Raw genomic sequence first — 15800 nt, 5'->3', positions numbered from 1 at the left:
TGATTCTTATAGACATAGTGAATAATACAGAAACCCTTTCATTCTTAACGGTTAAGTTTATAAATGTTAGCTAATAACGTATGCAGATACTTGTGTTTACTTTATATTACCATTCTGGCATGCTATCGTTTTTCATATTATTATTATCTTATTCATATGTACAAGTTATTATTATTCATCGCGTCAGAGAGCTCGAACGGAGTAAGCAAACAAAATTAACCAAAAACAACAACCGTACGCTTCCTTAAGAATGTTTTAGCCCTGGCAAAAAAAAATATTTTTTTTTGTATTTTAAACAAATTTAAGTGGGCGTCGAATAACTTGTTAATTCAACGCCAATGCGATTTTTCGATAAAAAAAAAACTCGACAGAAAGCTAAAATTTGTATACAATCATTAGCAAATTGTAATGTAATAGAAGAAAAATAACGAATAAAATACATATATTATTTTATTCATTTGGGAATATTAAAATATAGAATTATTGAAAACAGTTCATAAATTATAATAAATATAAAAATAAATGTTGTGTTCGGCGAAAACAAATTATTATTTAAAATTTATTGTATTCGCAATGCTAATTAAATAACAATATTCGAACAAAATAATCATCTTAGTAATAATATGTATGTAACCAACTTTATTTAAAAAAATAATAAATATAAAGTGATCCGCACATATTTTGTGTTGCCATAAATCGCATTATTGACATAAACATACAATTTAAATACTTCATTTAAAATTTCAAAACAAAATACCTAATTATTGTTAAACTATAGAACTCTAAAGTGGAAGAAAATAAAAATTATTACAATGGAGATATAAATGTAGTGTGTGGGTGACTATGAAATGTATGAGTATAAATAACTGTTTATTATAAACAAAGTGTCTTTTAAAATATTTATTATATTTTAATATATTTCGGTAACCAATAAAAATTTAAATTTTGTCAATTCGTTCACCATTACAAACGTGATTGAATTAATCTCATTTTTATTCCAACACAATTCACTCAATACTGATCTCGAGACATTTTACAAGGTACAGACAGTGGCAGGCGATAGGTACCTAATTAATAGATTATACTAAAAGATTTCTTTTTTGGGGTTATCTCTATCAACGGATACAATTAAAAAAAAAAATACTAAAGGTTTACGATCCGATTTTATAGTCATTCGATCCGAATGTTTGCTTAGCAAAAAAAAAGGAATTAATAAAAAAATAGCGTCTGGAGGTCGCCAATGCCATTATGTATTCCTGGGCCGTGTGATCATTTGCATTATGCCCATGTGAACGACTCGTGGAATGACGAGGGCGGTGCAGAGCAAGAATAATATTGGGGAATTTGCTAAATGGGTTCAATGCTCATCCCAGCGTACATCCTGAGATTTCTTTACAACAACAATGTCTCCTAAGACACTGACTAACGAAATGAAAGACCCGGTCAGTATCAGTTTCATTAGCCATTATGTTTTTTTCATTTATTGACAATTTATTTATGAACGAATTATAGGTGAAATTTTTCAAAAAGTAAAACGTTTCTTCCAGCTTGTTTATCCTTACCTTAACTACTAACACATTGTACAGTTAATCGGATATTATTAAAAAAAAAAAATGTAATTTAAGAAAACCGATTTCAAACAGAAAATATCATAATATACTCAATTTTTATGACTTTGTCTCACATAGGTTGGGCTAGGCTTACCCAAAGAAAACTATGATTCATATATTATACAAATACCTAAAATCGAATACTGGAACGTTATGTGATTTGTATCAAAACAAAAGAGTGCAATTTATTATTTGTTTCTTTAATAAACCAAACGGTATGAGCAATTATCAGAATTGCGTGAATGCCATTATGTACTATTATAATAATTATTTTTTATAATAGTTGTTATTATCTAACAAGCAACAACTATAATTTATAATTGTTAGATTCAACTATTTTGTACTTAAAATATGTATACCATCGTTTTCTTGAATGTTAATTATTATAAACAGAATAATAAAATTTGCTTATATTTTTTTTTTAATATAGGCTTTAAAATATATGTATATAATAGAAATAATATTAAGTGTATTTATTTATATTACAAAGAAAATTCCTCAACTACTAAGGCATTAGGGGGTGGGGGTTCCAAGTTCACTTGTGTATTTAATTATTTGCACCGACTCAGTATATATTCAATAAATAACTAGTTGAAATTATTATATTTTGCTAATTTTCAATGATCAATGTACTTTTTTTATAAATCGACTAAATAACAAATGTAATTTACCAAATAACAAGACATATTATGTATATGTAACTTTCCAGAACAAATCAAGCGTAATATACCTACAATAATAATTAAAATTCCATACTTTTGAGGCCGCAAATATGACTACTAATTTATCTTCATAAATATATAATGTGTAAACCGTTCAGACATACATAGATAGATATGATGAGTAGCAACACCAACTTCACATACCTACTCTTGTCGTTTAGTTCCGTATCGCACTATACAAATATTATGTATTGTAATTTATATATTATGATCTTTCCCACGTGTGCAACACCCATTTATCATATAATACTACAAGTCTGGCAGTTTGTGTGCACCCAACAGACGAAAGGAAATGCGTTTCGCCCTCGTTATGTAAATCGAGTTAACAATAATAATTATTAAAAAAAAAAAAAACCTGGGCCAACAGGAGCGTTCAACAATGATCTAGCTCTGTAGTTCGTTAGTCCTAAGCCGTACATTGTGTGTAGTTGTGTTCTGGTTAGGTTCTTTTTTTATTAACTTCATTTTTTAAAACTTTTTTTCCCTCCAAATAGGTGTAGGTACACGAGTCACAAACGCGCCCGACAGTTCCCATAGCGTTTGGAGAGTCTCATTATAATATTTTTGTCGAAAAATGTAGAGTACACACTGTGCATAATACAATATAATATATATATATATACATAACCCAACACGTGCGCGGTATGTTTTAAACTATACAAAAGTATGGATCTATGTAGATATCATAACAACAAAATCTAATTAGGTAGGTATTCAGAATAAACTATGTAACAATACAAACACAGTTTGGACATCAATCGCTAGACTTCCAATAAATTTATTTATTTAACAAAACAAATTATTCATTCGGTATTTGGTGGACATCAAAATTTACTACTCATCAAATTTGTATCAACTAAACAGGTGTACTATATAAAAAATAATTATAATTATATAAAATTAAAAAAGAAATAATCGATTGATCGAAAGTACTATGATGATTAAAATTCTTAATCTCAAATAAATTGAATCCGTATTGGGTACATCTTAAATGTGCTATTTCACAAATCATCAAAGAAATTGGAATATATGTATAACAAAAGATATAATCCAACTATATAATAGTTTAATATAACAATTTAATTCCAAGTAATACATATAAATCAAAATTATTTAAGTTAGTTTAAAAAAAAATAGTTGGTTAGTTGAAACTAAATCAATCGTGAACACATATTATTTAATTTTTCATGGGGAACTGTTGATTAAATTAGTTTCTATAATAAAGAATCTTTAGTTCTTCAGAAGTAGCTACATAGTTAAATAGTTAAATCAAATTATTTTTTTTTCAATAAATTTAATCAATTCAAGTTAATTTACTTATGGTGATTGATTTTTTTAAATTTTAATTAGATTACTAGTTGGTTAAAAAAATTGCCCACTGTAAACACTGTACTTACATATGTATAAAAAACCGTATTGAGTGTATTGTTATCATACTGAGTAATAATTTGTATAGATTATTTATTTACGTGTAGCCGATGCCAAAATCGGATTGTTGTTTATCGCAGTTCACAAAATATATAGATTTTGAGAGAAATCATAATAAGATTTTTCCCGAAAGAAGAAGAACTATAAATTTTATCTCACAAAATAAAACGCGGTTCGCAGGCGAGTTTTGCGAAGTTTATTTTTGTAAACGGCGGAAAACAGTTATCTGCTGCATTCTTAAATATAACCCCGAGTGACCTTTGAATAAAATATAATATATAGATAATAAATTAGACGTTTACCAAGTACTAAAATATATCATAAGGTAACTATGTATACTAGCCACAATTAGCTCTGTTGTTGGTCGCCAGAGAGACTCTCCACGATAAATCTTTATTTCAAACAACATAATATACAAATTTACACGGTTTGACTAAAAATTCACCGTGTGTGCGCACAACTGGTTATATTGTATTAGACACATAATAATATGATATTTGTTATTACAAACGCTGGAACGGTGCTCGATAAACGCTTGAATTAGTTGGAATAGAATAGCAATAAAATAAAACTCTCTTACGCCTTGTTTACCAGCGCGTTTAGCAGTGCAACACACTTTTAGATGTAAACCAATAAACCAGGTTTTTTTATTAACCAACGGGTGTTTACATGAATCCCAAATAAAAAAACTAAAATTCAATATGTAACCTCATATGGCTGTTTTTACCGGATGTATAACTTTAGACCACTTTCTACACACTATTTCATTTCATTTTCAAAACTATTCTAAAAAAGTTCGGATAGTTATAAAAAATGTTATGGATTTGCAATATTTATTTAAAAAAGCTTCTGACCAACTTGCGGGGAAGTGGTGATACTTTGGTACCTACCTTGACTTAACCGAAGCCATAATCAAAGTTCTAGATTTCCAGTAGATAAACAACAAAAACTTTTATTGTTAATTTATCAACAAAAAATTCAAAAGTAAATTATTATTATTGGCATAGGTATGATAAGAAATTATTGATAAGAAATCATTGATAAGAAATCATTGATAAGAACCCATTGATGAGCAATCACTCCTGAGAATATTTTGTAAAACAAAACATTTAAATTATGTTTTTCATTTAAATAGACTACATAATATTAAAATAATGATCAACAAAAAAAAAAGTGGATTGTGGCAAACGCCACTTAATTAATTTTTTAGCTCTGCTTTATTATCTGTTTTATGCTCGATTTCTTGGTAAATTATTGTTCACTGCAATTATTTACAATATTATTATTATTGCCGGTGAAAAGATCTACTTGAAAGATTATAAGACAACAATAGAATATAGAGGGGAAAAAAAGAAAACGACTTTATTATTTTTTTTTTTTATAATAAAGAACAAGTGCCTAAGCCGTTACAGATTTTTACGTTGACGCATTTATCTAGTGGCTATGTTTTTATTTTATACTTGTTAACCTTAAAATATAATAGGTTTGCTGGCAGACATTGCAATCACTTTTGATAAGCGAAATTATTATTGTGGAAAAAATTATATTTTACACGATTTTTGTTATTTTGGTACTCTAAACGCAATGCGCGATGACACATAAGCTATCAATTATTTTGCAACTCGTGTTTTCTTCTTTTTTTTTTGGCAACAACTCAAATTTTATGAATAATAATAAAACCATTAAACACGCAAAAATGAATTAGGTTTTAAAAGTTTTGATGTTTACATTATATGTAATTCATTAACCTATTTTTGACATATTGTTTACATTAATTAAAACGCATTTAAATGTTTAAAAAGACCTATCCAGAAATCCAAACCCGAAACATGGAATATTAGAACAAACGACTTGTAATTTATTCTTAATACATTAGTTTTAGTATTGACTTATTGTGTTTTAATCATGGTGACGCATTTGAAGGGAGTTCCTATCTATCATTTGTAGAAATTTAGCATTATATTCATTTCAGTTATGTCTAACAATTAATGTCCAACCTACTTTTATATACTTTTGCAATTTGAACTTAATTATCAGCATTGTAAAACAAAATTTTCCCTTTTTCTAGAACTCAAAATATGTAAATTGTACTTAATATTTTTTTTTTAATCCAAATCTGACCTTAGATTTTTTCTCTAGGACGTCGTTAACTTGATTCCATTAAATCGCTTCCATTATTACAATATATTCCAACATAACAAGTGATATACCAACAAAGATCAGAAAATATGTCTAATGTAATTTTGCTAAATTCTACATTACTTTTATAGTCCAGTTATGAATCCAGCAAATGGAAAATGTATATAAAAAATGTATGCAAGATTCCTTTTAGAAATTCATTCAAACGTACAAAAATAAAATCAATCATTCTTTGGGTTTGATGTGAATGATAATTACACACATTGGTGATCCTAATCCGAGCCTGAAGTTTAACAGCTTATTAACCTGAGTAATATTATTTTTTTTCCAGGTAACAAAATATACACCAGAGTCAAGATCTACGGTACGGTACAAAAATAAGCAAAATTATTATCAGGTGACAATCGCGTAAAACCGTTACGATATTATTCTTATTCTTATCTAACGCCAAAGTCCAACTAAATCGCACAGCAGGCTACGTGCGGGCAAATGCGTTTCGTACAATAATTTCCATTGTATTGGGTACTATCTGGTGGTAATAGTTTTTTTTTTTTTTTTCAAAAACAAACAAGGAGTAGGAGGTATAGCTGATATATTATAATAATATATAATACATTCGTTTGTTCGAGAAATTAACTAGTTATATGTATATTATATATTGTTTTTAATGGGTTATTTCTATTTTAGAGAAAACACCTGTCTTTATTAAGACAATAATGTTTACCTGGCCAGCACCGACAACGATAGCCTATAACCATAACCATAATAATAATACCGTCTAATGTCTGGAAATATCGACCGCGTAGAAAGCGAGTTCTAATCACATATTTTAGCCGCACGATTTTTCCGATTTGCGTGCAACGAGGGTCATGCGAAAAAATTACCGTGCTTCTCATGATGTGCTACACCAGATTCTGTGTTGAAAACCAAGTAAGTACACCGGCGGTTATGTCTTGAGATGGACAATTTGGACGCATCGAGCAAAATATTTAACAATACAGGTGATGTTAATTGTTTCAATAACTCCTTAAACAATTGTAAAACAAAACTGGTATCATTTTGATTCTTATCATTTCAACTTTCCGTGAAAATACAAATATGTATGTAGAAAATATCCTACTTGGTTGTTGAAAACATTTCCCACGAAAAGACCGAATTTGCATACAAAATTCTTCACGAATTTAAAACTGTCAAAAACTACAAAAACTTGGACACGTCTAAAAATGTGCAATCGTATTGTGTGTTTACAAAAGTCCTTACAGTGATTACAAACATATCCTGATTCGTGGTCCCTCTCTCACTTCTCAAGTACACTGTACAGAGTATAGAAAATCTTTGCCTATTATTTATGTATTACTCGCATAACAATATAATAGCCGCCGTTAGGCACAGACTGAACGCTTCGATTTACAAGATACATTTTTATTTATTTTTTTGTCCGACCCAACATATTATAATACCTTGTCTGAGAATATAGTTTTTGGGTTTCGCATTATATTGTTATCAATTTATTATCATGCGACCAACGCGACACCGCATCGTCACTCTAATACCTATTATTATCATTTATCCATAACACCGCGCGCGATGCATCCGCCTGTCTCAAGGTCGACCACCGACCGGCACCCGAACCCGTCTCCAAAGCGAGTGCATTGCAAAGTCTCGAGATTTGGTGACAAGCAGCAGCACGTATATTAATACACATTAGACAAAACTGCACAACGTTGAATCCCGTGGCAGATATCGCTGCTATATTCACCACAGCTGTGAAACAACTCCTCTCGAGCAAAAAAGCCATCCTACTGATGAAAGCTAAATGGGGTTCCATATAGCATTGGGGGCGTACACGAGGTTATTTTGAAGTGTTTTAAGTACACGATTTCGGGATCGATTGGGGTTTCTCGGGGTGCCTATAACAAATAATATGTTCCTGATCCCAAATCACTTACCCTGTGCGGGGCTCGGAGCACCCTGTGCACTGCGGCCATCTGGTTGATCAAAGGCAAAGTCAGGCAAAACGAGTGCAAAGGCGGCGCTCGCTGAGGCTCTGGCACGTTTGCCGAGTACTCGAACGGGTCCGTGTCGTCCACGTATTGCACGCGGCAAGTCAACGACATGGTTTTGCAAAGCGGTAAATTATTATTTGTTTGTCTAAGTTCCTACGACATAACCGGGAGCACTGTTGTACCAATAACGATATCGTATTGAAAACCTTAAAAAACGAGACACACACTTGCTAGGCCGTGGCGGAGCGCGCGCGGTGCACTGAGATCGGTTGCGCGGACCTGACTGTTGTCTTTTACCGGGACGCCGCCTGCCGTCGCCCCGCAGCCGGCCCGGTGTGGTCAGCTGCACCGCGGTGAACCGCCGTGTTCCCCTCCCACACACCACGTTGGTACTCTAACCTAACCGATCTTATACCTGAGCAGCTGATGTACAGGTACAACACAAGACCTGTACATAAGGCGACCTGCAAAGAGACGGTAGGTACCTCGAAAAATACTACTACCGGATACGTTGTGGGTAAAATAGACACGGCCGGTGCGGTATCGGCTTGTGTGTGTTTGTTTTGTATATTTTATTTATTATGTTCTTTTTTTTTTTTTAATAATATGATTACGCTTTGTTTGTTGTGCATACCTATTAACTACCGGCCGGCGCCGACGAGGACGTCAGAGTGTTGGAAAAAAACAAAACAAACAATAAGTGAAAGCGTACCTACGTGTCTTAGAAAATTACTCGCAAATACCGTTAAAAATATTACAGAGACTTATTATTTGAATAATAAATTACATTTATTTATACTTAAGGCTATTGGGTACCGGCCAATTTTTTCGTCGAAAACTACCCATTTAACTTCAATCGGTCCGATCGTTGTATATTCAAATGTGTTTTCAAAAGTCTTATCGCTTTTGATGGAAAAATCAACTAAAATGGCAAAATTATTTAAATTAAAAATAATACACAATAATACCACGACGCTTGTACAAATAAACCGGTAAATTAATTGACACGGTCGAAATTGATTAAAAACCATTTTTTTCTTAAATATTGCCTATACAAAACTCCTTAAAAATTGGCCGGTACCCAATAACCTTAAAAATATAATATAACTAACAGCAAAACCCACAAGCAACGGGATATACACAAAAACACCTGTTAGGCACCTGATAAGGAAGTTAGCCCCCCCCCCCAAGTCATATCCGATTCCCTCCACACTATCAACACCTGTTAGGGTCGAACACATTTTTTCTTTATTATGCGCCTCTTTAATTATTACCAATTACTTCTATTTTATACCATTCTATTTCAATACCCTCAATTTTCTCGTTTACTTGTTAAAAACCAAATTTAAAACTAATTAATTAAGGGTACATAATAATAATACACACTCATCTATCCAATTTTAATATAGGCAGATTAATTAACCAGATTATTTTGTTATTATTATTTTTGATGTTTTTATGTTTTTATTGCGGTAACACTTCCTCCTAATAATTAATAAATATTTATTAATATCTACTTTAAAACTACAGTTATTACATTATTCGAATAAATTAAAAATGAAATAGTAATTGCAATAATGTATTATTTTTTCCATCGAAAAATGCCCAATTCTTAACGTTGGTACGATTAATTGTCGGTTCTCCATTTAGAACTCTACTTACAATTAATTTTAGAAAATGTTTCAAACGTAAAGAACACTTTACCATAAAGCTGTATTTCTTACAATGTTGTTAGGGTGTTTTAATAAATAACTGGACGTGCTAGAGTAATATAATTCTGAAGTCAGATTTAGATTCAACAAAACAGATGTATTTTTGGTTCTTGTTCCAAAATCGTTGCGTGCAATGTAATTTTTAATAAGAGTAATAGTGCTATTACAGAATAATAGAGTGTAATAATAACGGAAATCCAATATCGACTGACAAGCATAGTATGTTTTGATACTTTAATAAATACAGTCCAATACTAACCTAACTTGAATATGATAAAAATTGTCCCAATTACATTTGCATAATGCACCGAAAATATAAATAAAACCAAACACAACGTTAAAAACTACTGTTGATCATTTTTTTTGTAAATGTATTGAATAGAATAATTTTTTTTTTTTTTTTTTAGAATACTATCATATCAGTGTAACAAAAAAATAATCCAATTAAGGCGATACACCGTGTTGGCCAGTGTGATTTGTTGCGAACACTAAAAGACGGTCGATCTGTTAAAAATATATTATAATATTATGCGCTTACCGTACAGAGTTTGTTTTGTATGGTCGAAGTTTGTGCTCGGCTGTCGTGAATGTGAACTTGATCGACTCCAATTTCTACACAGTCGTCTGTATAAAGATAAGAAAAAAAACATAGTTTAAATTGCGTTTTACACATTTGTTTTTCTATACGAATTTGCGTTTACCCGAATCGCTGTCCGGCGGAGTTGTCGGGGCTGCAGGCGGTGGTTCTTCGTTTCCCAATATCTCATCTATGTTTCTACAGCCGCCGATGAACAACATTAACTGGTCCAGTTCGTCTTGCAAGTTCGGTTCCTTCGCCCCGCTGGCAGGCCTGTCTTCCGCGGGTTCTTCTTCTTTGACACTATCGACACTTTCGATTTTTTTTATTCTTATGGACGTCCTTTTCACCCGGACGAAATCGTCGTCGCTGTCGTTTTGTTCGCCCCACCAATCTGGACTACTGTCGACCGATTCGTTATTTTGTTTCGAACCACAACTCAAAGCGTCTCCCGTACTTGTCGTGGTGTATTTCGGTTCATGACTTGGCGATTCTGACTCTTCGCTGGCCAACCACGACGGGCTTTCGTACGAGTCCATTTTTCTGACACCTCTGACCGGTGCTAATGGTGGACTACACGCTGCTGTCATTGGGTTTTTTTTGCATCCAGGACTGTCGGTAGACACGCTTGTATCGGTGTTTTGGTAGTTGTCTGCCCACCACTGCGGCTCGGTAAAGTCTGATGTCTTAATCGACGACGGGTCGTCGTTATGCCACGCATACAAACGTCTTACGTCCAGACAATTGTCGGTTTCGTCCGAGTATAGATTTCCATTTTGCTTGGTATGGTGTTCTTGAGGCCCGAACCCGTTGTTTAGACTCCACTGATTAGCATTACCGCGGTGCGAGTTGGGTTTGTCCAGCGAATTATCGCTGGCAGAGTTTGCTTGTTGGCATTCGTCTGCAGACAGCCACCAAGGACTGTCAAACGAATCCATTTTTCTCACTCCATAAGACACATTCTGGTCACCTGGCTTCGACTCGTCAGTAGTATTTTTCTCATCGTTCAACCACCACGGAGCTTCGAACGAATCCATCTTCCTGACTTTGTGCGCGGGACTTTTCACTGATAAAGTACTGGCATCCGATTTGTCTCCATACAATAGAGAATTTTGTAGAATGGCTTCTTGTCTTTCCACCTCGTTCAGCCATTGTTTTTCATCGGCATTGTCAATGCGCCTGAAACCATTTGTCGGGCTTCTGGACATACTGTCACTGTGCGACAACGAAGGGTCGTGTTGGACCGCATCTAATAACCATTGATTTCTGTCGGAAGAATCCATTTTTCTTAGACCGTACGAAGGATTTCTGCTCGAGGTAGAATTACTTTTCAGCGATTCCGAGCACGACGTACTCTCCGGATACGACAGCGCGTCTTCGTGGTTTACCGCGGGCTCAGTCGCCTCTTTTAACCATTGGTGTCTGTCGGACGAGTCCATTTTTCTGATGTTATAAGTAGGAATTTTACTCGAGTACGAACTGTCCGAACTATGTTCCCTGCTATAGCCATTACTGTCCACGGACGACTGTTGTTGTTTGTTGTTGACGCTTTCTTTATTACTCAAATCTTGCAACCACCAAGAAGTTTGATCCGAACAGTCCGTGGGTTTCTTTATCGGATACTGCGGTCTTGGCGTTTCCGAGATAACCGCTACACCCGTGACCGGTGCAATACTCCTAACGGTGACTAATTTAGGTTCTTCCGCTTTCCGACCGGACGGGGGTTTTTCTTCGGCCGTACTCGAAACCGACGGGGAACGACTGATGGACAGCTCCTCGCGACTTTTTTCCGATGACCTTTTCCTAGTCCTATTGGGTTGAGGTAGTTTCGACGAATCAGCCCCGCTCGAACGACACTTGCTCTGGTTGGAAGAGTCTGAAAAATGCGAATCCTGGTCTTGACCTAAACGGCAAAAACAAAAAAAACCCCGTTAAAAATGCACGCTGTACAGGGTGTTCCAGCATGAAAGATAAGTAAAAGGTGAATCGACATCAGGGGGACCCCCAGATAAGCCCCCCGTTTTCAAAAAATTGAAAGTTTCGACAGTTAAGTAAAAAAATAATGACTTAAAAAGAAAAAAAGTTATTCCCTGTTATTCAGTGCGAAAAGCTCACCTTAAAAGAGGGGTCACATCATTTTCATTCCCTTTCGGCCCCTAACTCTTCTCTTATCACTTATCTTATTATTTATTTCTTACCTCTAGTCTCTTATCATTCATCACTTATCACTAATATGTTATCATTTATTTATTATCTCTTGTTTCTAATTATTTACTTCCACAGATATATATATAGTAAACTAGATTGCTAACTAGCAATAAGAATTGAAGCCGACGGTCCGCCATTCTGGTGGGATTTATGTGTGTTATCAATGGATAATATATATATATATCTTTATATATTATTATATCAACATAATATATATCTGTGATTGTGATAAACATATATTATTTTCACGTGATAAGGTTCTAATTCCCACCAAGATGGCGGAAAGTGGCTGCTTCAATCTTCTCTATTGGTGGCATGTACAGTTAGCAATCTAGTTTATTATATATATATATATATATATATATACTGTGTTTACTTCTACTATCTTATCATTTATCACCTATCTCTTAACAAACTTAACAACCTTTAACACTTATCATTTACTTCTTATTTCTTGTATCTAATAATTTTTCTCTTATCATTTTTTGAGTTAGGGGCCAAATAAGACTCCCCCTCTTTTAAGGTGAACTTTTTCTACTGAATAACAAGGAATATTTTTTTTTTTTTTAAAGTCATTATTGTTTTACTTAACTGTCGATACTTTTAATTTATCGAAAAAATGAAAACGGGGGGCTTATTTGGGGGTCTCCCAGATTTCGAATCACCTATTACTTATCTTTCACGCTGGAACACCCTGTATACTAAGCCGTGCATATCATACTACCTGAATTTTCACTGGTCGAACCGGAATTATATCCGGGCCTGTTGCCTTTGTACCTAGTACCGGCGACGGGTATCGACGACATTCTTACACTGGGCATACTCCTTAGGAATTTCTCGTCAGTCTGCAAGTTAACGTGTACCGTGCCCCGTTGGAATTTGCGCGGTACCATCGACATGGTGACCTCTTGTTGGCCGGCGTGCTTGCTCCGAAGGAACGTACTGTGAGCCGGCGGCGTAGGAGACGTGCCCCGCGTTACCACGGATACCAAGACGTCGGCGGGGTTCTCGGTGGGGATTTCCGGCACGTTACACACCCCGAACACTGTCACAGGGTGCTCCTTGACCGGACTCCTGGCCGGCGACGACCCGTACCGGCCGCTGGTCGTGCCCGGTTTCAACGACGACGGTTTCTGGCCAAAGCCGGACGCGGCTATCCGCATCCGTTTGTCGGCCAACACCGCTTTGTCTCTGGCCATGGTGGAAAATTTGTCCTTAAGTGCTGTGACGGAACCGGAATCGCCGTAAGTACGGGTCGGTAGTGCCGAATTTCCGGTCAAGGCACGGTACGAACTGCCGCTTAGGAAACGACTCGGGTTGGTGCCCTGAAAAATTTCGGCATAGGCGTTGCATCGCAGCAAAACTTAACGCATTACACACTTATGCCCGGTTGCACCAAAATGGTCGTTATCTATCGGTTAATATTATTTAACACCATAATAAACTAACTTTTGTTAAACTTTATCTTTTGTTAAATTGATATGTGTTAAATTTACAAGTGTTTCTCAATCGTTGTTTTATATTCGGGTTATTACCTACCGGTATGCTGGTTAACGAATAAATGGTATCAGTAGATATTATGTTTTGCCGGTTCTGGCTCACCTGGCACCTGGTGAAACCTAACCCAACCTAACCTAACATAACCTACCTCCCATTTCTCCACCTCTCAGACATTCATTCCTTGTAGTCGAGTAGAGAGAGGAGAAAGGGGCGGTAGGTTATGTTAGGTTAGGTTAGGTAAGGTTAGTTTGAATACGTTAGGTTTCACGAGGTGCCAGGTGAGCCAGAACCGGCAAAACTTATCTACAGCTGGTATCAGCAATAGGAGTTAATATTATTAACATACAGGGTCCAATCAATGATAAACTGATAACGCACATTTCCGTTATCACCACTTTAACGCTGAAAACATTGATAACAAAATTTAACTATACATACATTTTTACACAGCGTTAAATCACCCTGTAAAATTTAACTCGTGATAAAGTACATTTTTGACAACAGATAAAATGTTTAAAACATAGTTTATGCGACAGAATATTTTATTACAACTGCAGTTAAACGAGTTTATCTCTGTGTAAATATTTGGTGCAACCCGGCCATCAGTACTTACCGACGAAGACGATGACGTGGAAGAAGGGCGTTCCGCTGTCGACGGATAGCTCTGGCTCGGGGACCTCCATGGCGGCTGTTGGGGGGAGGGTGAAGTGAAATAGATGAATTTATATTATTATTAAGTGATTATGATAAATAGCTTGTGTGTACTTACTCTGGAGCTTCGATACGACGACGTCATGCTCACGGTTGCATATTATTATCATCAAGGCAAGGCGTGTATAGCAGCGGCTACAGTTCGACTGCTGGATATGAAATGTCAACAACGCAATGTGCACCGGAGTATTGAACGCGTGCCAACAGCTATGAACGTCCACTGATCCCGTAATGGTTATTTTTGTATTGGTCGCAAAGTGCCTAGTGCGAACTTGAAGCCAAATCTAATTGAAAACCACGAAAATTACACACAACGCTTGTGCGCAAATCACGTGTGTGGTGGGTACCTGGTAACGGTAACCGGGTAACCTAACCCGGTTATCTGGTATTCGGTTGACAAAACGATTTATCTCGACACGAATAAAATGTACTTATTAAAAAAAAAAAAAGATGGAAAACAAAAGCTGTTGTAATATTCGAAAAAGAACATATTATTATATTGTAAACTTTTAAAACAAAATGGAAAGTTCTGGAGAATAGAGCGGACCGCTGCCAACGAGGAAAGACCGACCTACACTGTGCGTGTCTGTTAAGATATAAAAATTATAAAATGCCGTCCATTTGGAAGATTGCAATTGAGGAAATTTGGCAAACTAGCATTCTGTGTGTCTGTCTATCACGCCAGGCCTCTCCTCCTTCTATCCCGAAACCGCAAGCATTAGTCCCAGAATACAATAATGTTCAGTTCCGCGGTGGAAACTGCCAAAATAATAATATACCAGTGTATCTGTGTGGCGGTCGTTGCCAAAACACATTTGTATAAATTTATGTACAATAGTGTTTTTTATACTTCTAACACGTACACGGCACGAAAGAAAAAAAATGCGTTAGAATTATATTTTAATATTTTCCTTTTTATATACGAAAATAGAGCGAAACGCATTTCCCTATTTATCATGACTAAACCGAAGACAGACACAGATAACACACCAATCAAAAGCTATATAATATAAGACATTAATACATAGTGTGTGATGATCACACACAAGGCCTAGCCGTTTCCATGCCTTCAATATGAATTCCTAATGTAAGTTTGACATTGCAGCTATAGTTAGGTATTTGAACAAAAATAATATATAAATATTATCAAATAGCGAATTTGATTGACCACTCATCTATTCTTCGGT

The 15800-nt window shown here is 35.1% G+C and overlaps 1 protein-coding gene across 3 annotated transcripts in view; it reads right to left on the bottom strand.

Annotated features, from left to right (window-relative positions):
* The window catches only part of LOC126847522 (FH1/FH2 domain-containing protein 3), a 41718-nt gene extending 26663 nt beyond the window's left edge, over positions 1-15055 (bottom strand). The window contains exons 1-5 of one of the 3 annotated variants that reach the window (XM_050587829.1): positions 14672-15055; positions 14516-14590; positions 13127-13727; positions 10319-12097; positions 10156-10241 (exon numbers count right to left, since the gene is read on the bottom strand). In XM_050587829.1, coding sequence (XP_050443786.1) covers positions 10156-10241; positions 10319-12097; positions 13127-13727; positions 14516-14590; positions 14672-14698 — 2568 coding nt within the window. In that variant the 5' untranslated portion in view covers positions 14699-15055. The remainder of the gene's footprint in view (positions 1-10155; positions 10242-10318; positions 12098-13126; positions 13728-14515; positions 14591-14671) is intronic. The other 2 variants (XM_050587827.1, XM_050587828.1) reach the window with 2 other exon arrangements.
* Between the last annotated feature and the right edge of the window lie 745 nt (positions 15056-15800).

The sequence above is a fragment of the Adelges cooleyi genome, unplaced genomic scaffold, assembly GCF_023614345.1.
Source record: "Adelges cooleyi isolate 19-005CV unplaced genomic scaffold, UGA_ACOO_1.1 ACOO_flye_CR_arks_rails_tigmint_CR_PRNA_108, whole genome shotgun sequence".
Lineage (NCBI taxonomy): Eukaryota > Metazoa > Arthropoda > Insecta > Hemiptera > Adelgidae > Adelges > Adelges cooleyi.
Note: the sequence above shows the minus strand (reverse complement) of the source record. Positions and strands in the feature narration are given on the sequence as shown.